This window comes from Notamacropus eugenii, chromosome 3, assembly GCF_028372415.1.
Source record: "Notamacropus eugenii isolate mMacEug1 chromosome 3, mMacEug1.pri_v2, whole genome shotgun sequence".
Classification (NCBI taxonomy): Eukaryota; Metazoa; Chordata; class Mammalia; order Diprotodontia; family Macropodidae; genus Notamacropus; species Notamacropus eugenii.
This window is the reverse complement of record NC_092874.1, coordinates 276,919,136-276,942,640: the sequence shown is the minus strand read 5'-3', so window position 1 is coordinate 276,942,640 and position 23,505 is coordinate 276,919,136. Positions and strand designations below refer to the sequence as shown.

At 37.3% G+C, this 23,505-nt stretch overlaps 1 protein-coding gene across 7 annotated transcripts in view; it reads left to right on the top strand.

Moving 5' to 3' along the window:
- The window catches only part of CEP83 (centrosomal protein 83), a 124,876-nt gene that overhangs the window by 72,362 nt on the left and 29,009 nt on the right, over positions 1 to 23,505 (top strand). For all 7 annotated transcript variants that reach the window (XR_011977346.1, XM_072655593.1, XM_072655591.1 and 4 more), the window contains 3 exons: positions 11,274 to 11,525; positions 15,017 to 15,148; positions 20,745 to 20,859. Coding sequence is in view for 6 of the 7 variants with exons in the window: in XM_072655593.1 (XP_072511694.1) it covers positions 11,274 to 11,525; positions 15,017 to 15,148; positions 20,745 to 20,859 (499 nt within the window). In the remaining variant the exon portion in view is untranslated. The remainder of the gene's footprint in view (positions 1 to 11,273; positions 11,526 to 15,016; positions 15,149 to 20,744; positions 20,860 to 23,505) is intronic.

Genomic DNA, 23,505 nt, shown 5'->3' with positions numbered 1-23,505 from the left:
GTGCTACTTCATAAAGCATGAACTTAAAGTTTTTACTGTGTTCTTTAGCTTATCAATGTCCTTTCTGAAACGTGGCACCCAGAATTGAATGCTGTGTTCCAGATGTGCTTCGAACAGGATTCTAATACAGTGGAACTTGATCCTTTTTATTTCTGATGCTGGAATTCTCTTGACATAACTTAGAGATCTCGTTATGCATCATCATCATCATCATCATCATCATAGCTAGCATTTGTATTGCATTTTACAATTTGCAAAAACATTTTACAACTATCTCATTTTATTCCCACAAAATCCTTGAGGGATGGGTTCTATAATCTGTTTTACAGATGAAGAAACAAGAATAGGTTAAGTGACTTGCTAGGGTCATAGAGCTTGTGAGGTCTCAAATCTGAAGCCAGATTTGAATTCAGGTGTTGTCGATTTTAGTTCTAGCACCCTACCCACTATGCCGCCTTGTTGTAACACTTTAAATTTATCTCCTGTTTCAATTTCCTCATATTAAAGATCTCAAATGTTTTTGAATTCTAACTCTGTCATCCACTATTGTGCTTCTTTCCCAATTTTGTGTCCTCTACAGTTTTTACAAATAGATGTTGATAAACATGTTAAACAGCATGGGGACAGACATGTGGAACATACCACTGGATACTGCCTGCTAAGGTGACATGGAACCATTAATAGCTACTCTTTGGGTCTAGGCATTTAACTCATTCTGAATTCATCTAGTCTGTCTCTTTCTTTTCAACTGGAATAACATATATCAAATGCTTTGGTAAAATGTAGATAAACTGTATGTTTAGGATTTCCAATCTCCCAGGTTAGTAATTTTGACCCAAAAAGGAATAGGTGTGACCTCTACTTCATAAAGCCATGGTGGCTTTTACTGGATCCTTTTCTAGATTTTGTACTCACCATCCATTTAGTAATGTACTGTAGCATTTCCCCCAGGAATTGAAGTTAAGCTCACTGTCCTATAATTTGAAGAGTTCCTTCTCTTCTCTTCTTTAAAAAATCTGGACATCTGTCTCCCTTAATCCTGTGGCATTTCATTCTCCACAGTCTTTCAGAAATCACAAACAGTGTCCATGTGAGCCAGGTGACTTGAATATTTTAAGGACAGGTAGGTACTCTTGTAATATCTGCTCAACTGATTGTGGGTATCACCTCCCATTTTTCCTGTTCTTTCCAGCGCAAAGATCATTCAGAGAAAACAGAAACAAAATAAGAATTCAGCAGCTCTGCCTTCCCAGTGTGATCAGTTATCACTGTAGCAGCCGCCATAAGCAGTGGTCTTTCCCCTTCTTTGAACCCCCTCTTTTCCTCAGTATAGCTGAAAAGAACCCCAAGAAGACTTTTTCTTCTCCTTCACGTTATTCTTACCCGCCTCAGCTCATTTTGCTGGGGTCAGTACTCCTGACACTCTTTTTAAGGAACTGGGCCATGCTTTTGTAGTAATTAAACTTGGTCTGCCCACGTATCTTCTTTACGTTGCCTTCTAAAGATCTTGAGTTGATGATTTAGTTCACTGCATCAAGAAAGGTTAGGCAGTGACATTTGAGTTAAATATTAACGGATGGGTGGGATTTTGGGAAGCTGAGTTGGGGCTTGTTATTTCTGGGAGTTGAGAATTGAATGCACAGAAGTATGGGACTAGGACAGTGTAGGAGGAATCCAGGGGATGCTATTTAGCCAGCATGTAGAACATGTTACAGTGTGTTCTAACCTAAGATTGCAAAGGTAAAGTGTTTCACCTTGTGGCAGCTGACTGCAAGACTGAATTGGAACTTCAGTATGCATTCAGGAGTCCCATTTCGGGCCAGTACTGATTGCTTGATTCTGATCAAGTAGTGTCACCTCGTGGTGCCCCAGGGAACTCACTCAGGATAGGAATTGCTAGTCTACTGTAGAGGTTTTTCCCAGGGGGAGTTCTCTATCCCAGTGAATCACAATTCCAGTCACCCCTTCTCTTCACCTCTCACCCCCAAGCCACCTGAATGAGAAATAATTAATGGAAGAATTTTGCACAGAAACACGATGATCTGCTCAACATAATCATGCTATGAAGATCAGATTGGAAATGGGAGGCAGGAGGGGCTCATAATCCTCAGTATTCTAGATGTGAGATAATAGGGTCTATGCTAGCATGGGGGCACTGAGCCTACAAGGGTGGGACGCAGTACAGGAGACTAAGGCAGAATCACTAGGCCTTGGCATTGCTTGGATGTCAAGGTGACTGATACCAATGAATTAGGAAAGATAAGGGCTTTGGACATGTTTATAAAGACTTGTGGGGGTCAGGAGAGGTAAAAACAAAGCAAGAGATACTTGTCATCTCTGGCTGGCTGGCTGGGATGGGAAGAAGGAGGGATAACTATGGTCGGTAAAAACTTATTAAAAAAATAAAGAGGCACTTGTATCCTGAATAAGCCTCTGTGGTACAGCAGAAAGAAAGAATACTGTATTTGGAGACAGGATTGGTTCTTCTCCAGCTCATGTACTCACTCTTTCACTCTTGATGCCTTGGGCCATTTTCTCCTACTTTATAAAAAGACTTGTTGATTTGCATTGGTGGGGAGCGTTTCCATACTGCAAGTTCCCTACACTTATGAAATCACAGGTCTGAACCAAAAGGAAGAAGACGAAATTAACCGAGATTTGCCTTCTGAAAAACTGAAATTCATTTCCAGCCCCCACCCTGATGGCAGGGCTAAGTAAAAATTATTTATGAAAGAAAAAAAACCAACTGAGATATTGTTCCTATTTTCTGGGGGGAGGTTAATTATTGGGAAGAATATTTTTAAAAATCAAAATAATGAAAATTTGGAATAGTAGAAAGGAAATTGGGTTTGGAGTCAGAAGTCCTGGGTCCAAATTCCATCTCTCTCGCTCACTCCATATGAGTCCTCGGGCAAGTCATTCAACTGCTGAGCCTCAGTTTCCTCATCTAAAATGAAAAGATTGGATTAAATGACCACTGAACTCCTGTCTCTGAACCAGTGTCCTGTCTGCCCTCCTCTGAAGGTCCTCTTTGATTTTTGCATAGTCATGATCATTAGGAATTTTTCCCCTGTATTGAGCTGAAATGTATCTCTTTGCCACCCATTGCACCTAGTTCTGCCTCCAATGCAAAGCGGCATGATAGCCTTTCAGAAACTGAAGACAGTTACCCTGTCCTCCGCCTCCCCCCCCCCAAGTTGTCCTCTTTCCAGTTCATTTAACTGACCCTCTTAGAGAGTGAACTCCAGGCCCTTTGTCCTCTTGCCTTCCTCTGGTCTGGCTCGTCAGGACCCTTCCTGCATTATGACACCAGACTTGCAGGCAGTGCTCCATGTGCAGAGGGCCTGTTTTCCCTTGGGTCTTGGCCATTGGCCTCTTGTGCAGCCTTAGATCACATTACCATTTTGGGCCCCTGTGTAACCATGTCTTGTGGTTTGTAGCTCCTCTTTATCTTGTGCTTGGGAAAGTGATTTTTTTTTTTGCAAACTTGTGTAAGGCTTTATACTTATCCCCATTAAGTTTTATCATCTAAGCTCTGAGCCATTGTTCCTGCCTGTTGTAATCATTGCGGATCTAGAGTCTACATTTTCCAACATCCTAGCTATCCCTTTAAGCTTTGGGTTCTTAGCAAAATAGGTAAGCACGTGCCATTATGGACCATTATGTAAGCCAAAGAACAGAGCCACTGACATATTGCTGGAACATTTCACTAGAGACTTCTTCTCTACATTTTCCTGGGGGCTCATATTTGTGGTGTTACTATTTGAAGCTAGGCGAGTAGATGAGATTGCTAAGCAAGCAAGCATAAGTAAAGAGTAGATGAGGGTTAAGGAGACAGAAAAAGAGAGAAGGGACAGTGAACTGGACAGAAAGGTCCCGTCCAGAGAGCATGTGAGAGTGTGATTAAGCCATTCAGTCACTAAGAGAGTGCGGGAGGCATGAGAGCCATGGGAGAACAGAGCACAAGGAAGACTTCACTTGTGTAGAGATGTCAAGGAGGTATTGGCTTAAGGAGAGTGGTGGATTTGGGATCCACTTGTGACCTTTGAGAAGGCAGTTTCAGTAGAGTGGCGGGGACAAAAGCAAAATTGCAGGGAAGGAGTCATAAATGACAATTTTTTTGAAGTAGAGAGAAGGGGAAATAGTCCCAGCAGTTAGAAAGGACAGAGGAAAACTTTTAGTGGGTTTGGGAGTTAACCATGTTAGTACATGGCTAAGAAGAAGCCTTTGGGGAAGATGGAATTGGAGATGCATGAAAGAATGGATGACTGATGGAGAAGAGAATGAGATCGAGGGTGCAGATAGAGGAGATTGACTTTCCTTTGAGAAAAGGGGAGGGGGAGAAGGAAATGAAAATGGGTAATATTTTAGATGTGGAGAAGAGGAGAATGTGTATAAAAATGAGATTCAGAATTTTATGAGTTGCTGCTGAGAGTAAACTGGTATTCTGACTAATATTATATATTTTAAAATCTGGAGTTCTTATAAATGCTTATATTTGCATTAAATAGTCTGTTTTTTGTTTTTTGAAAGATAAAAAAAAAGCCTGCTTCTGAAATCTGGTGGTTAATTCTTTCACCAAGGAAAGATTAAGTTTGATGTGTATATTACTTGAAATTGGTTAGGGGCCAGTAGTGTCCTTAATTTCCATAATTGGAATCTCTTGTGAAAGTACTGGGAATTGTAATTAATAAAAGTTCTGGAAGATAATCCATTAGGGTACTTTGAAACCATAATTAATGGGAGCTAGGATGCTGAGAGTTTTAGATAAGGCTGAAGTCATGTTCTGTCTTCTGACCAGTTGATTGTCAGTAATAATTGAGGGTTTGCTTTAATTTCCTTTACTTACAACACTCTCTTACTTCCTTTGTTTCATCCTCCATCCACATGTATCAACACCTGAGCTTTATGAGATGATTGTGGGTCCAGAAGGTAACCGCAGCCAGAAAGATTTCAAAGCTAAGCCTCACTCGTGTAGTCTTCCAAACCCAGCTAATGCTTCCAGAATACAGTTTAACCTATTAGATAATAATTAATGTGCATATTAAAATAGGACGTTAGGGCATTTGTGTATTTGGGCTAAGGACTCATATGTAGTATTTGTAATTTTTCTGTTTTTCTGTAAGTCAAAAGTGACTTTCGTTATTTTTGGAAGAAGGTTTTTAGCAGTATTTTGCAAACTATTTTCTGAGAAACTAATGCAGCATTTGTAAATATTTGCTTATATGTAGCTGGTAGAAGTAGTTATACGTATTTATATATGCATACTTGCATGTGTATATATAATTATGGTAGGCTTTTAATTTATTATTTCTGTGGGAAAAATGCATTTAATAATAATTTATTATTGGGTTTCAGAGAAACTCACAAGGGATTGGCATTTCCCTTGATAGTCTGGGGGAAAAAGTATTAAAATCTGTTTCTCTTTTCTCTTATAATGACTGATTATTAGGCATGACTCAAGTTATATAATCTGTTCTGTTAAACCAGTTTGTAAACTGCAAAAAAAGCACCGTATAAATTGAAGTTGTTGCTATTACTGATCTATCCTTCCCCCACCCTGCAGCGTTAGACTTGTGGAATGAGTGGTAGTCAGTCAGTGTTCTTCTCACCATCTCTTCAGTCCCCAAGTCTACAGTTATAGAAGCTTCCTCCAACATCAGACATGCTCTTAGCTGCTAAATTTAAAGTCTTTTCCTAGTTCTTGTCCTGCTTAACCTTTCTGCAGCGTTTGGCACAGCTCATCACTTTGTTTTTCTTTGTGCTCTGGATTTCCCCTCATTACAGATCTTCAAGCAAACTCTTGTTGGCCATTTGTTGGGTCGGTTGTAGAGGGGATTTTTAATCAGGTACTAGATGGTCCCTGAGGCCTGAGATTCTGTGATTCTCTTGAAGTTTGGAATACTGATCTCTTCAGATTCTCTTTCTTGACTTAGAGACTTAGATGAGAAAGAATTGCAGAACTTTAGATCTAAGTGTCATCCAATCCAGTTCCCTTGTTTTGTAGACAAGGGGGAAGGATTAGAAAGGGTAAGCAGCTTGCCCAAGTTTCCTCAGCTAGTTAATGACAACATCAGCTTAGAACTTGAGTGTCACAGGTGCTAGGTCACTGCCTCAGGCTGCACATTTATAGTTGTGGTCTCTTGATTAGAGACATAATAGCTTTACATTATGACAAAGAACATGATTACAAAGTCTTGGAAGTAATTTTACTGAATGGAAAGTGATAGTAAAGTGCCAAAAAAAAAAAAAAAAAGGTCAGGGAGGAGTCAAGAACTGCAGAGAGGGGGAACCAAGGTACGTTAAATATAGAGAATATTCCTTTGTTGGCTTTGTTTATTCTTGGCTTCCATAGGTCAGGGAAGAAACCAGAGGTAATCAATCATTCACATGGGAAAGTGATTATTAAATACTTTTCTCTTTGATATTAGCATCAGGAGTGTATTGTTTATGTCATTGTTGTGGCCTTCTGCAGATAACACTGCCATGAAGCCGCCAGAGCCTCCTTTACCTATCGTGATGTAGTCGAAATAGCATCGAATTTTGAGTCCCATGAGCTGGGTTCTCGTTCTAGTTCTGTCTCTTAACCCCTTTAAGCCAAATGTTCTAGGCTGGGCCTGACTTAGACCAGAGCTCTGATAGTTTGGGTTCAGTATTGGAACAGCATGTGACATTTGTAGATCATTCCACAGTTAACAAAAGGAGAATGACTTTTCCATAGTTGGAGGCTCTAACAAGGATTAACACTGATGACGCTTTGTGTCCATTCAGCTGGATCGAGCTTTCTTGCCTGAGCTGCTGCCCATCGTTTCCCACCAGCCAAGCATCAGTGCATGAGTAGAGGGCTATTCAGGAACTAGGAGGTGGTGTCTGCAGCCTAAGCCTGAGCCAACCAAGTCCTGACCAGGGTCTGAAGACCTCTGAAGGAAAATTAACCTCTATTGCATGGGCCAAGGGGTGAGGCTATATCATCTGCCCCACCTTAGTTTTCTCATTTGCCGAATGAGAATAATAACAGGCCAGCCTCACAGGATTGGTTTGAGGATCAAATGAGGTAATAGCGTGAGAAGTATTGGGAGACTGGGGAAGGATTAGTGTTCCAGTTTCCCTGCAAATGGGAAGAGGATGGATTCTACAAACTCTGGGCCAGAGAGCTCAATTTGTTAACAAACAAAATTCTAGAATATATTTTTAATAAAATTGTTCATAAACTCTGGAAAAGGAGCTAGTGACCAAAGGGCATGCTAGATTAATCTCATTCTGTTTCATTGGCTGTTATTGTTTGGTTGATCAGAAGGATGCTGTATACGTGGTTTGTGCAAATTTTACCAAAATATTGAAAAAGTCTCATGTTATTCTTGTGGAAAAGATGAAGAGATGTGGGCTAGATGATAATGTAGTTATATTCACAAAATGTTGAATGACTGACCCCAAAAGGTAGTCATTAATGGTTCATTGGCAACTTGCAAGTGAGTTTCTAGTACCCCAAGTATCTGTGTGTGTCCCTGTGCTATTTAACATTTTTATCAGTCAAAAGTAATAGATGTCATGCTTATCAAATTTGTAGGTTAACCTAGTATGCAGTCATCATAATGACATATACAAACACAAGATATTCGTTGTATGGCAAAGGTGAATATTTTTGGTCAGAGTACCTCGCTCTGCTTTATGTTTGATATTAATGCACAATCATTCTTGTGTAACAGGGTTATGTCTCTGTCTTTATCAAGTAGTCTATGATCTTAATATATTGCACAAGAAAATGAAAGCCTTTTGCTTATTTTTGTAATCAATAAACACAACACTTTTTAGGCACTTGTGTGACCAAAGATGTGGTCTTCTATAGAGAATTTGTTTGGAAACCTACATATTTACTTCACATATTTTCGTCAGGGATATCTTCAGCGTGCATGTAACTAGGTGATTATGATAAAGATTTTATAAAGATGAGAAATAAGACATATGAGTTGCTGATGTTCTCTGCATTGCCTTTTTTTGTGTGTTAATTATCACCTGTAATTTCTTTTCAGTTCTTCTAGTACATTCCCTTCTCTTAAATACCTTGTAAAACACCACCTTATAATTTCTCCAAAGTGACTTACCTGCCTGGGAATCCACTACAGTAGATGTTGATGACATTTCAGAACTGCTATCACTTTTTCACTCTAATCTATGATTTTAATTCTAGTGATATACATTTTTTTCAAGGCTACTATCTCAATCTCTATAACTAGACAAGAATCTAGGTTTCCTAACTCCTAGTTTAGTCACCTTTTCGTTATATAACTGTTATTTGATTTAGTATTTTGCTTTTTGACAGACTTGAAAGGCAATATTCACTTAATTTTAAAATTTGTATCTTACACATCCCGTATCTCCTAATACATCTCTTCTCCACTCTACTTCCTACTCATCCTCATCCCATGTGTGATTCCCTTTTAAAAAGAAAAAAGTTTCATATAGCTAAAGTTAGTTTTTCCTAAACCATACTCTAGCACCTCTTCAGAATTGGAGAGGGGTTCACTTTTTCCTGCCTTCTTTGGGAACAAATTTGGGCTATATAATCCAACTCTAACTCTAACTCTAATTTCTATTGCTTGTCACAAAAAATATTGTTATTACTATTTTGATGTAAATAAGGAATCTTTTTACTTTTGATATTCTTAGGGTATATATACATAGTGGTGGGATGACATACATGTCAAAGACTTACCATAATTTCAAATTGCTTTCCAACCTGCTCCATCAGCAGTGTCTTAGTGCATCTGTCTCCCTACAACTTCTCAAACACTGACTTCCCATCTTTTTTCATCTTTGCCAGTTTTTGAGGGTGAGGTAAAACCTCAGAATTTTGATTTGTATTTCTCTTATTGTTGGTAGTTTGGAATAATCTTTTATACGATTGTTAATGGTTTGAAATTCTCTTGAGAACTTCTGATTCATATTATTTTACCACATATCCATTGAAGGATACCTTGCTCCTAAATATTTTTGTAAATTTCTGGTATAAATTAAATATCAGTGATGCTTAGGACAAAGTTACTTTTTCCTCGAATTAGCAGTTTCACTTCTTACCTTAGCTGCACTGATTTTGTTCATGCAAAACCTCTCCAAACTCATGTAATTGAAATTAGCTTTTTATCTGTTGTGATTGTCTGTATCCCTTTTTTGGTTTAGAATTCTTCCTCTGCCATCTCTTTAAAAGACATCTAAAGGAGATCTCTTTGAAAGGAGGAATGTCTACACACGCATGTGTGTAGACATATACATGTATACATGCATATACATGTATGTATGTATATACACACACAACACTGAATAAGAATATACACAGTCTTTTCCAGTATTTCAAGAAACTCTGATTTTTGTGGGTACTGTCTCAACTGATGGAAACCTCAGTCTCTTTACCCCTTGGAAATATGGCTGAAATTTTTTTTCTTCCTGGTGATGAGTCTCTGAATTTACCTAGGTTTGTCCTTGAACAAAAGATGTAAAACAATACATGTTATAGGGGCCTGTCAGAACTTAGACTTTAGCTGACATAACCCAATTACAAAATCATTGCAGCTAAGGTAAGAAGTGAAACTGCTAATTCGAGGAAAAAGTAACTTTGTCCTAAGCATCACTGATATTTAATTTATACCAGAAATTTACAAAAATATTTAGGAGCAAGGTATTCTCCAATGGATATGTGGTAAAAGAATATGAATTAAAAGTTCTCAAGAACTTTTCTCATGTCACTTACGTGGTACAGTGAAGCATCAGAAGAGGAACTTAGCGAAGATACACAAATTTACACAACATTCCTGCATCAAATGTAACTTTTGTGAGTTTTTAAAAATATTTCTTTCCTTCCAAATGAAGATGTTTAATTTTGATCCCCATTGTTCTTTTTTGTTTCCTTCACATTTGTTTTGCCCTTCCTTATCTTGTCATTTCTTTTACCATGATATCTATGGTCCCATTTTGAAAGAGCCACATTTGAGGGGAAATGAGGCCTATGTTTATTCCAGTGTGGTTTTTAAGTGCTTGCTATGTGACAGGTGGGTAGTATGCTAAACGTTTAGTATGCCAGGAGAAAAAATGAAACATTCCCTACTCTCAAGCTGCTTACATTTTACTCAGGAAATAAAGTGTCATCATTATCATTACAACTATTGATATTATATAGTGCTTCAGTGTTTGCAAAATGCCTTACATACATTGCCTCATTTAGCCACTTAGCACCTCTGTGAAGTAGGATGTTTTGGAAGTGAGGGCTGGTCTAGACCTTTTACTATATCCTTATAGACAATGTAGTCTTAGAGAGTTGCCTGAGAAGCTATCACATCTCTCCTGGATCATTGCAGTGGCTTCCTAAATTGGTCTCACTGCCTTAAGTCTTTCCCCAGTTCAGTCTCTCCTCCAGGGAGCTGCCAGTGTGATTTTTCTTAAGTAGTGATATGGTTATGCCACCATCCTCCTACTCATTAAACACCAATGACTCCCTAGTGCCTCCAGAATGAAGTATAAATTCTGTCTCTGAAAGTCCTTCACAGTCTGGCCCTACCCTATCTTTCCATTTTTCTTATTTATATCCTATGACCTAGTTCAGTGCCCAACACATAATAGGAATTTAATAAATGAGTATTTAGTGCTCTGTCCTTTTTAGGTTTCCTAGGACTATGCTTCAATTACTCTACAAATCAATAATCATTTATTAAATTCTGATTCTGTACTAGGCACTGAGCTAGGCAATAATATATAAATCCCTCTGTATTAGGCCTGAGGTCATATATCCTGTAAGGAATGAGAACCAAATCCTCCTGATTTCCAGAGCCACTGACCCTGCCAACATAGCACTTTTTCCTTTTTTTTCTTTTATAATTCAGAAAAATATTTTGACTTGTTAACTTTTGACTTTTAACTTGTCCAGGCACTATGGCAAGATGCAAAAGAAGCTAGACATGGCTTTCATGATATATACATACACATACACATACACACATTTGTATATGTGTATATGTATGTGTGTATGTATGTATGTATGGTTTGGGGAGAGTTATTCACCTCTGGGTCTCAGTTTTTTTTGTTTAGAAAATGAGGAGATTGGAGTAGATGATATCTTAGTTTCCTTCTAGATCTGAACCAATGACCTTTGACTTTCCCAAAATTTTTGTTAGTATCCAACCCATTTATGTTTAACACAGTGTTTAATTTTTTTTCCAACTCCTAAATTACTCAGTACTGAAAAATGAATAGCTTTAAGGTAAGTTAATTCTAATTTTTCCTAGGTTTCAAGACTAGAGAAAGATAAAGAAGAGATACACAACCAGTTACTTAACATAGATCCCACAAGAGATAGCAAACGTGTGGAGAAGCTTGTCCGAGAAAAGGCACAGTTGTGTCAGAAATTGAAAGGCTTGGAGGCTGAAGTAACAGAATTGCGAGCGGAGAGAGAGAACTTTGGCACCCAGGCTGAAAATGTCCAAAGAATTCAGGTGCGCCAGCTGGCTGAGATGCAGGCTACCGTCAGGTCTCTAGAGGTGAGTTGATTTTAATTGTTTCCCTGTCCATATGTGCTTAAAGCACACTTGAACATGTCTTGCTTTTAAGAGCATACATGTGTAGTAGACTCACAGATATGTGCTGACACGTATGTGGGTTCCCAAGTGCTCCTGTTTTGTTTCGATCTGATTCAAAGACAGCAGCTTTGCATTGTGAGAGATACATTGTTGACTGAATCAACAAGGTACCCCTCTGAGGTGAATTTATGTTTCTCTTGCTACAGAGTGTATTTGTTCAACCAGAAAAGATGATTTACTAAAGGGTACTCAGAAAAACATGTCTTCTCAAATAAGAGAAATTGCATCCTATAGAGTTGTTGACTTTATTGAATATCTCAGATACTTTAAAATTGAAAGTCCTTTTTGAATGGAAGTACCATATTCGCATCTTACAAACAACCTCTGGTCAAAAGAAGTAGAAATTGGCCTGTCTTGTACTTGTCTGCCTTCAGCCGGTCCCTTCTGTGTTTCCAAGCCAGGTGGTTACTGCGAGGGGGGGATTCTTCTGTTCATCCTGATTCCATCTTGTTTGTTCCAGTACTCCATGGTGCTTACTGCAAATCAGGCACTCACCTACTGTTTCGATGTCATCTGGAGTGCCATCTAAAATCTTCAACCCAGGATAGATGTAGTATTTGTAAAAAGTTGTGGGGATGAGAATGTGGGTGGTTGATTTTAACTCAGGCACCAATCTCAATCCTATAGAAGTTTTAAATTTAGGGCTGCTCTGACAGCAGACTGTTAAGAGCACAGTATCCATCTATCTTGCTTGTGAGTATTTGGCCATTGTAGGTATAGAAGAAACTGCTGAAGGTCTGTATGTGAATTCATTCTCTACAGTTTCTCTTTTTCTTTTCTCTCTACTCTCCTATTTTTCATCATCTTTCTAAAGGACAGGTTAGATCATGTGAACTCAGAGACTATCACTGACTGGCTGTATACCATTTGGCTACCATCTAACTTTCTACCGTTATTTCCCACTATTCCTTTTCACAAATCCAGTGTACAACCAAATTGGACTCCTCCCACCTCCATGTATTTGTGTAAGTTGTTCCCCTTGCCTGGGACACGTTAACTCTTCATCTCTGCTTCAGAATCCTTTGCTTCCTTCAAAGAACAGCTCAGGTGTCATTTCTTCCAAGAAGTCTTCTCTGATCCCCAGATTTAACATGGGGTCTCTCTCCTCTATTTTCCTTGTAACATACCTGTTTGTGTATATGTTACATCCCCCATGATGTGGGGATGATGCCTTGCACGTCTAGGTGCTAAATAGATCTTTCAGTAAAATACTTGATTTAAATAAAATATTTAAAATAAAGCACTTGATTTTAAAAAAATTTTTACTTCTTCTGTTAACACCCTTCTTAACACCCTTTCCACATGGGAGAAAAAAATCAAAACGGAACTCTTATAATGTATTTTTAGTCAAACCAAGCAAAGCCCCACATTGACAGTGTCTAAAAATTGTTCATGTCCTGAGAGAATCTCACCTCTCTGTCAGAACGTAGATAGGTACCATATCCATCATCAGTCCTTTGAAATCATGGATAGTCAGAATTCTTAGTTTTTCCAAATTGTTCATCTTTACCATGTTGTTATTGTAAAAATTTTCTCCCAATGAGTGGACTTGAATTTACCCCTGTAATATCCATCCCATCGGAATCGGGCAGCAAAAGACTTTCTGATCCCTGAGGAATGCTCAGTTTCATGCATTCCCATTGTTGCTGCTTGGCCTTTGGTGGCCCTTAGTCTGTAGCAGTGGAGTTTAGAAACGGATATCCTTTGAGCTTCCAGTGGGAGGCTGCTTACTGAAGTGGTGATGGAGGACGCAAAGGGTCAAGGAAGATGAAAAGCTCAAGAGAGAACACAATTTATACCGGTGCATAAATTGGTCATTCAAAGGAATTTAGCAACCAGTTCAATAAAAACGCATTAATTGGGCATCTACTATGTACCAGATGCTGAGTGGAGGAAGATACAAAACAGTGGAGTCATGGCTTCCTTCAGAACATGATCAGAGAGGCAACCTTGCCTATGAAGCCTTCCTCCTTTTATTTTTTTTCTTAGCTATGGATGGGAACAAAGGTGCCATTGAGTGAAACTGCTTTATAATTTGAATTTGTTTGTTGGATATATATAATTTACCACTTGATAATTTTAATTACCTGGAAACTTTTCATTAGATACCATTTGAAACATTGATTAGATACCATTGAAAATGGTATATATCCTGAGATATACTAAGGAAGCTAATTTTCTGTATATCTGAATGAACTTTACCCTTTATGGGACCCCAGTTTTTTTAACTAAAAAATCATGTGTGAAAGTATTTCTAAGTGAATTATTTATTTTTAGTTTTCCGCATTCACTTCCATAAGTATTTCTAAAACACATTACTGCCTTCTTGAACGGAACATACGAAACATAAGGGTTCCAGTTCTGTCTCATCTGCTCTCACCATAACAAAGTTACTTTCTGTCTCTGGATCTTTTTCCTCTCGTCTCTAAAATGAGAGAATTGAACTAGGTTATCTCTGAAGTACACTTGCAGCTCCAGTTCCTTGGGACCTCCCAGTAATTTAGCCATTTCTTGATGAATAAGGGTATTCTTTATATTTATCATTTTGATGAGAAGAACACTGAACTTGTTTGAAGTCAAAAGGTAGATTCTAGAGCCAGGCCACTGGCAGGTCCCTTATCCTTTCTGAGACTTAGTTTTCCTAACTATGAAGTGGTTGGTGGTTAAGCTGCCTATCTTAGAGGGTTGTTTTGGGCACATTGCTTTGTAAGTGGTAAAACTGGAAATAGAAGTTATTTCTGGGATATAGGTTGTGAGAAACTGTCCTCAGTTACTTTAGAGATACTTAGGACCTTTTATCATTATACTGAAACAAAACAAAAAATCCCCAAACCAAACCAAACCTGAGGCTGCTTTACTTTGTATTTGCTTTTCATACATCCCCCTTCTTTCAGGATTTCAGCTCCTGTTTCTTACCTTCGCTTCCTGCCCGCTTTCTAACTTGCTGCTTCTGTAGTCTGCTTTAGAGTTCCAAATCAGGTAGCAAAGTTGATTAGGATTCTTTGTAAATCACTAAAAGTAAGGGATCTTTGAGTGAGGACCTAAGGAGTATTGGTCTTTGAAACATTTATTTTGATTGCTCAGGGATCTCTTCCAATATGTATTGGTTATTGGCTATGTTTTGGATGGTTGGAAAGGTAGATACTATTGTAGTACAATAAGAAAGCTTTATCTCTTGATTTCTGTTATTTATATACATAGATATGTGTGAATGTCTGTATTTTCTTGAAAAAAGCTTTTGCAATTTTGACATATTTGTTACTTCTGCATTTTGTTACTTGTTGTTTGTCTTACACCAAAAACATTCTTCACCTGAATTTGTTGTATTTTAGATCAGTTAGGAAAATAGAATAAAGATTAAACCTTAAAATATAATTTTGTTTTAACTCAAGGCAGAAAAACAGTCAGCCAAGCTTCAATATGATCGAGTGGAGAAAGAACTACAATCAACTAATGAGCAAAACACCCTCTTAATTAGTAAACTGCACAAGGCTGAAAGAGAAGTCACTTCATTGACCAGTAAAGTAAGAGCTCTGGTTCATTCTAAAATATATTTTCAGACTGAAGGAAAAGTGTCATTCATCTGTCTTTGAATTGTTCTGTGAAGTTGCAAATGCAGTAAAAATTATTTTGCTGATGTAGAATGGGAAAGTGATCTTTGTAAATAGAACGGTATATAGTGTGTTGTGAGTAAGCTCCAGCTACATTCTCCATTCTCTGCATGTATTTTTATTCTTTCAAATGACATAATGGCTTCAGTGCTTTGTGAGCAATTTTCAGACAAAAGTTTTCCACTTATTTGTAAAATATACTTTGAGATATAAAAACAAAAAAAATGTATCTTTCTGTGAAGCTTTTTTTCTCTTTAAAGTAATTTTCTCCCAACAAATATGTGAATGGGAAGGTACTATTTACATGTAAATAGTACAAAGGTAAGATTAGACATACATACTTGAGAATAAATGGAAATGGAGAATATAATGATAAAAGCATAGAATTGCAGCATTAGAAGGGCCTGCGCACGAACAAAAATCCTCTTTGCCATATCCAGGGTAAACATGCTACAGTGGAAAAAGTATTGGATTTCAGTTAGAAGACATGTTTGAATCCCAGCTCTCCTATTTACTGCAGTAGTCTAGGTGGCCTTTACAAATGTCGTTTTAGCTTCAGTTTGCTTGTCTGTAAAATTAAAGGTTTGGACTAGATCAGAGGTATCAAAACAGCAGGGATATTCAGCCCACGATACTCCAGAACCAGACAAAAATAGGATTGGGAAATATTTAATGAAATAAATAAAAATACAATAGAACAGAGATCATGTTTAAATGTGGTTTTCTAAGTCAACATGGAGCCCCAAGGAATCCTTATGTATGGGTTAAAGGTCCCTATTTTTATTTGAGTTTGATACCAGTTAGATAAGCCCTTACGGCTCTCAATCTGTGACTCTATCATCTAACTATCTTAAAAAATTAGCTTATTCCACATTTTTCTAACTCTCATTTTTAGGAAGATTTTCTTTTAATCATATCAGAATCTGCCTCTGCAGCATTCATGTCTTCTCTCTTCACTTTTCTCTCCTGACCTACTCACAAGCCTTTTCTTTTCTGCATACTAAACATTCTTAATTTCTTAAAGAGATCTTCATACAGCATTTTCTCTAGTTCCCTTTCCTCTCTTGGGCATCCCTCTCCTCTGAACATGCTCCAGATTGTTAATATTTTTCCTAAGATGTGGTGCCTGGCACTGAACACAGAGGGGGTCTGACCAGGAAGAGTACAGCAGAACTGTGTCTTGTTTATATTTTCTATTTATCTAATACATCCTAAGACAGTATTAGCAATTTTGATTTGCCATTATGATACTATCGAGTCATTGAATGTGCAGTCTGTTGAAATTTTTAGCTCTTTTTTTGCAGGTACTGTTTGTTGTTTATTCTAGACTTAAACAGTAAATAAAATGGGAATTTCCATGTACAGGATAGGACAGAAAGAAGATAATATATGAAACCATGAATTTCTGTTACATACAGTTTTGTTATGTACAGCTTGCTGAAGAACTGTTGGTTATTCCCTCCCACCTCCTCAGTCATGTACATGTGCAATTCTTTGAACCTAAGTGTAAAACTTCACCTTTATTCGTATTAAATTTTATCTTTATAGATGTCTTGAGATCTTTTTGTGTCTTGACCCTATCATCCAAAATGTTAGCTCAGTATAATCTTCAAATTTGATAAGTAATCTTTGCCTTCTTTCAAGTCACTAGTAAAAGTATTGAACATATGTGACTAAATACAGTTCTCCCTTATGTTCTATCAGAGGTCATTTTCTTTTGATTTGTTTGTTAATGAATGTTCTTTGAGTCCAGTTACTCAAATAAATTCAGATATACTCTGTTATACTATCTTCTAGGCAACATATCTCTGTCATGTGCCCTGATGAAGTCCTCTGGGGCTTTTCCTTGATCTATCAGTATAATAATCCCATCAAAAAGGGAGTGGTGTTTGTCTCTCTGGCCTATTCTCATGAAACCGAGTTGTGTGGTCCTGGTGATTTCCACTTCCCTTCTGTAAGTGCTCACGGACAAAGCAGATTCCCACGTCAAAGGGTAGAGTGTAAAAAGGAGTCCAAACTTGTGCTTGGGGAAGAGAAGGTGGGCAATAGAGTGGAAACAGTGCATCCATTACAAAAAATGAGTGTCTAGCAACTTCTTTCTCTTTCTTTATGCTATTCTGAAGAGGGAGGTAGGGCCTAGAGAGAGGAAAAAAGCATAAGGATGACAGGATTGAAATCTTAAGAGATTGGAATAATAGGAATAAACTTTTTTTAACTTCAAGAATGGCAGAATAGAAGACTTTGCATAGGAATTATAGCAGGGTTGCACAACTTGTGGCCCACCAAAGGGCTACATCCTCTACATTTTTCATGGGGGTTTTTTGCTGGCAATCCGAAATCCTTTGGCATGTCTGTGGCCTGTAAATAGCCCATGGGTGTCAGCATCTTACACATATGTAGGGAATTAATGGCAATAATAGCTAGAAATAATTACCCAAGAATTCAGAAATGTATGATTCTGGTCACTCAGACTCACATGGTAGCCTTAACTTAGCTCAGTTGGCTAATGAGTCTGTAAATGTGGTGAGTTCAATCTCCCTGTGATCCAGAATGAGCATCACAAGGAGGAAACTCTAGACCCTAAAGCCCAACAAGTCATCCTGCAAAATCAGTGCTTCTCTGGTTACAAAAAGCATTAGGTGATAGATAAAATATACGTAACTCACCATTGGTACAAAAAAGCTCACTATAGGCACATAGATCAAGTTCAAAGTGCACTTCCTTTAAAAAAAAATGTTATTCCCAGAATCAGACACCATGATTGAGAACTTAATGTTTCCTTCTGTAGGGAATGACATTTGATATATGGGATCACATTTGATAAGCTATTTCTAGTCACAGGGATTCAAGATCTACTTTAAAATCCAACAGATGTTTACCCAGATTTCGTTGACTTAGATATCAGACACACCCAGGTGTTTCTTTGCATTGCAAACAACCATTTGTTAAAATTGGAAAATGTTGACAATTTCAAGTTGTAAAGAAAACTGTGAACAATGTTTTTGAAATATTATTTAAAATCTCAACTTCTTAATACATGTTTCTTCTATAAAGGCATTCAGATGTAGCCTTAGGGATCAGAATTGTTGTCTCCCTGTACTGCTCAGTTTATTTTGTGCAGTAATTTTCAGTAACTCATTTAGATGTAAAGTGTGCCTTTAACATCTCCATGAAACAAGTCAATTCTTCATGTTGTCAGTGGACGGAAGAAGCTAGAATGAATAATTGTAAATTGCTGTAGTCCACTGGCATGATGATGGGGAGAGGAACCATTAGAAGGGATATAGCTCAAGGAAGGAGAAAGGATAGGAAGTCATTAGGCCACAGATTTCTCACATGAAAAGATGGACAAACCACTTTGACTTCTGGCTTTTTCACCTCCTTTGGGGAGCCTCAGGTTCTTTCTTTTTTGCTACCTCTGGACACAGACTCCTACAGGCTACGTGTGTCTCTGGCTTGTCTACAGTCATGCTGGCTTGCAATGGGCTCATTCGCCTATACATAGGCTGGTTTTGCAGTGGCCCCTTTCCCTCTTTCTTGTCTGTGAACTTCTGGCTAATTTTTCAGGAAGAAGTTACTATAATTTCTCACTGAATTTCTTGATCATTTTGTTTGGTGTGAATTTCAGATTTTTGCCAGAGTAGGTAAAGGAGATCTGGGTAGCCTGCTTCAATTCAGGCAGCTATCTTCGCTGTACATTAGTGTGGATGTCAATGAGCTCCATTTTTTATATTTAAAGCACAAGGTTTAATGCTGTTTTTAAGTGTACCAGTTCATTTGGCATTATCCCTGGCAGTTTTTGGAAATAACCACGAGGACTCTCTGAATTCTTCTGCCTTTTCTTTTATTTCTTTTAAGCCGTCATTATATTTAACTTTTCTTGTTGGAGCAGCTGAGATCTTTAATGGCAGACATCCCTTTTCTCCAGTGAGGTTCTCTTGCCTCTAGTTCTGTCCCTCCTTGTCTTTGAGACTCTTTCTCAGATTAACATGTTGGGCCCCACTCACTGTCAAGAAATAAGTTTTCTTAGTTTTCGCCTGTCCCACACCTTTCACATTTTACATATGGAGTCACAGAATCTGAGACTTAAAACCTTTATTTGGGAACTTACTTAGGGTTTGTAGTTTAAGAGAGAGAACACTGGATTTGGAAGGATTAGGTTAAAGTTCTTGTTTCATCACATGAGCTTTGTGACATTGAGTCCTCACTGAGCAGAAGCCTCCTCATGTATAAAATAGGGGTAATAATACTTCTTTTGGTTTGTTTTTTCTTTCTTGTAGCTTTTCCCTTTTGTTCTGATTCTTTCACAACATGATTATTGTGGAAATACGTTTAATTATAATCATACATGTACATGTAGAGCCTGTATCAGAATGCTTTCCACCTTGGGGATGAAGGATAGGACAGAGGGAGGAAGAAGAAAATTTGGAACTCAATCTTATAAAAAAGTAAATGTTGGAAACTAAAATAAATCAATAAAAAATTATTTAAAAATTTTTAAAAAGTTAATGCAATCTTAAGATTCATTAATATCACTAGAGTGTCCAAATCATAGTAGGTAATAGTTTCAGTGTACTTGAGAAAATTCAGACATCTACTAACTAATGTGTTCAGCCCTATCCACTGTATTTTAAATACATGGTTATTATTTTGAAATATTTGAAGGTTATTTTATGTGAATACAGATAGCAAAACTAAGGCCATTCAGTGAAAGGTACATGGTTGTAGATTTTGATCTATATAAAATGAAAGAATTTCCTAATAATTAGTTGTTCAAAAATTTAATAAACTTCTTTGCCAATAAAAAATTATTTAGCCTACTTACCCCATCAAACTATTTTAAGAATGAGATGATATTATTTAAGTTCATATACACACATATATAAAATGTGCTATATAAAGCTAAGGCAATATTGCCGTTTTGTACATTACTGATGTAACCGAGAATCATCGTGTAAGAAACAGGTGAAATGCTTCAAAGAATGAAGAAAATGAAAGAACTAAAAAAATATGGAATCTGCTCATCAAAATTATTTAGTGTAGAAGACAGATGATTGAGGAGTTACTCAATAATGAACTTCATTGTTACATACGTGTTTACACAAAGAATGTTGATACAATAGTACATACGGTGTTTAACTGTTTAACCCAGAGAGAGTTAGGCTAGAGGGAAATAATTGGAAAATGAGTATCATCAGGCCATGGCTTTGTTTGGTGAGGAAGTGTTTTGGATTCTCTTGATCTTTAAAATGACATAGATTTAAATGACAAGGTTTAATGCTGTTAAACATGTTAACTGGCTGTTTAAACACTTGCTGTTAAACTCCAATCTTGGATCTTATGAACTGGATGAATTCACTTAAATGACCTCCTAACCTGGGACTGCTGGTTGAAGTTCTAGTTTGCTGTTAGCCAAAGCATAGTCTCATCAACAGCTGTGCGAGATTATTTCTGTGTTCTTTCATCAATAAGAAAATGGCTAATAATTTTACTTTCAAATTAACAACAGGTTGAAGAAATTAAACATTCAAACAAATTAGAAATAGCAGATATTAAACTGGAGGCAGCAAGAGCGAAGAGTGAAATAGAAAGAGAAAGGAACAAGATTCAAAGTCAAGTGGATGGTAAGTCTTTCTTTAGAAAGTCTAAATCTAAATCAAATTTCCAGCTTAATTGGTTTATGCCTCCATTGATAGATCTAGAGTATTCAAATCATATCACTTTGGTTTTATTTGTACCAAAATCCAGTTTCATAACACTTTGTATGAATGTTGATTTTTGCACTAAATTGTAACATCTCTAGATGGTTTGGTTATAAATATTTCCAATTAGGCTCTATATCTTTTTGGTTTTATTGTCTTAAACTTATTTTGAGGCTATGGGCATATGACTTATTTTTTTCTGTCCTCACTATTCTATGACCTCTTTCATTTTTCATGCAAAGATTGAACTTGATACTTGAGAACTATGATAGAACTTTTATGTGCTCCTGAATTTCTCGTCATCTGATAGTAAATGAGATACTCCTTAGCCCCATTTTTTTTTTTTTGGTAAATATGATATATCACGTCAGATTTATTGAATTAGATGGCACCTCCCAAATGAAGGGATCTATCTACCTTCATGAATTTTTTTTCCTTCCCCTTAAGACAACTGTGGCAGTCTGGATGTCATGAGATTGCTATGGGCTAGATTGTCCTCTGGGAAGGAACCAGGTTGAAATAGCTTGATTGTTAAATTTTCAGAGTGACCATTTTTACCTTAAAAATCGGCTAAAGCTATAAACCAGGGATTGATTTATTGTTTTGCTGATTGTCCACAGTTAAGAAAGTGTTAGCAACGCAGGGTAAGATGAAAAGTGTGTTGTGCTTGCTTTACATTTACTGATGCACTCCTGGTTATCCTTTAGGAGACTGATTTGGCACCAGATCTTTGCTGGTCTGAGGCTTCCATGTTTCAGAGCAAAGCTATGGTGTTAGAGTCCAGTTCATCTTGGGTGCTCCACTTGATTAGAGATAGAGCTCCCATTTTAGGCTGAGGACCATGTCACTCTTCCCTGGATGCTTTAGATCTTGTCTAAAGTGTTACCTCTGAATTATTTAGACACAGCTATCATGGATCACTTAATTGAGCTGGCTTGCGTAAATGGTTTTTATTATTTATTTCTAGTTAATATTAAACTATGATGTATTGCCAAGGCAATATTCATAGCACTGGTGGTGACTATGAATATGCCAGCATATTTCTCAGGCACAAAGTATAAAAGACTTTCCATATAGAAGGTAGAAGAAAAACATTTATTTAGACATTTATTTAGAAAGCCAAATCTGTCATGGTGACCAAGAAGTTAATAAATATTGTCACAGTGAAGGCAAAGCCAATCCCAAGCTTCCCTACTCTGCTGGGGTGTTCTCACAAGCAAGCACTCAGGAGCCTGAGCCTTGCTGTGTCTGCCTGCGTCCTCTCTCCTCTGCCTGGACCATGCTCAGTCTCTTCCCCTCGGCTCTGTTTCACCCTTCCTGTTCCACCTGTTTAGCAAGCTCTTCCCACCACATGTATCTTAGGCCTCCAGGTGATTGAAGCAGATCATATGGGCCTATTAATGAATGAGAAAGATCTTTCCATTTAAGTTGCTGTTATACATGATTATTAAGTTTTCTCAGGGTTCTTTTTTCAGTTCTGTGTGTTGAGTTTTGTGATATTGAATTAGATATGTGTGCCTTTATTTTTGTATTTGTGAAATAGAATATTTGTCTTTTTAGGAAAACTAAAAATTAAGTGTTAGAGTAAGTCTTTGTTTGGGAAAGCATTGGGGACTTCAAAAAGTCAATGTAATTTTTTTTTTCTCTCTTCATACAGTCATTGGGACAAGAAATGGGTCTTTTTTATCAAACCTGATGAAAATTTATCCCTTTTCCTTTGTCTTGCAGTAATTCCATACTTAGTCTTCTTTATAGGCGAAATTTTTTTATAACGGTGCTTTTCATAATGAAAACCCCTTGAATGGGACTTTGAAGATGAAGGTGAAATATATGTAAATATTTTTAGTTTTAAGAGTTGACATAGATTAACTCTTAAGATTTATTCTCTTTGAGTTTTCTTATGTTAAGGTGAATTTGTTGAGCCTTTAAAGAATTGAAATTGAAATTATATGTTCAGAGGGACCGTCATTCACTGTGAGTTGGCAAAATTGTATTTTTTGTTTTTTTTAAACAACATCTGTGAATGCCTGCTAAGTCCAATTTTTATTGCATTATGATCTGAGAAGGATGCATTCACTATCTCTGCCTTTCTGCACTGGATTGTGAGGTTTTTATGGCCTAGTACATGGTAAATTTTTGTATATGTGCCATGTGCCGCTGAGAAAAAAAAAGTTTTCTCCAGAGATCTGTCATATCTCCCTTATCCAGAGTTTTATTCACCTCCTTAACTTCTTTCTTGTTTATTTTGAGGTTATATTCATCAAGGTCAGAGAAGGGGAGGTTGAGGTCCCCGACCAGTATAGTTTTGCTGTCTATTTCTTCCTGTAACTCCCTTCTTCTCTAAGAATTTGGATGCTGTACCACTTGGAGCATATATGTTTGGTAATAGACTTCATTGTCTATGGTGCCTTTTAGCATCATAGTTTCCTTTTGATTTAGATCTGTTTCTACTTTTGCTTTGTCTGAGATTAGGATTGCTACCCCTGCTTTTTTTACATCAACTGAAGCACAAAATATTCTGTTCTAACTTTTTACCTTTACCCTGTGTGATTGCTCCTGTTTCAAATG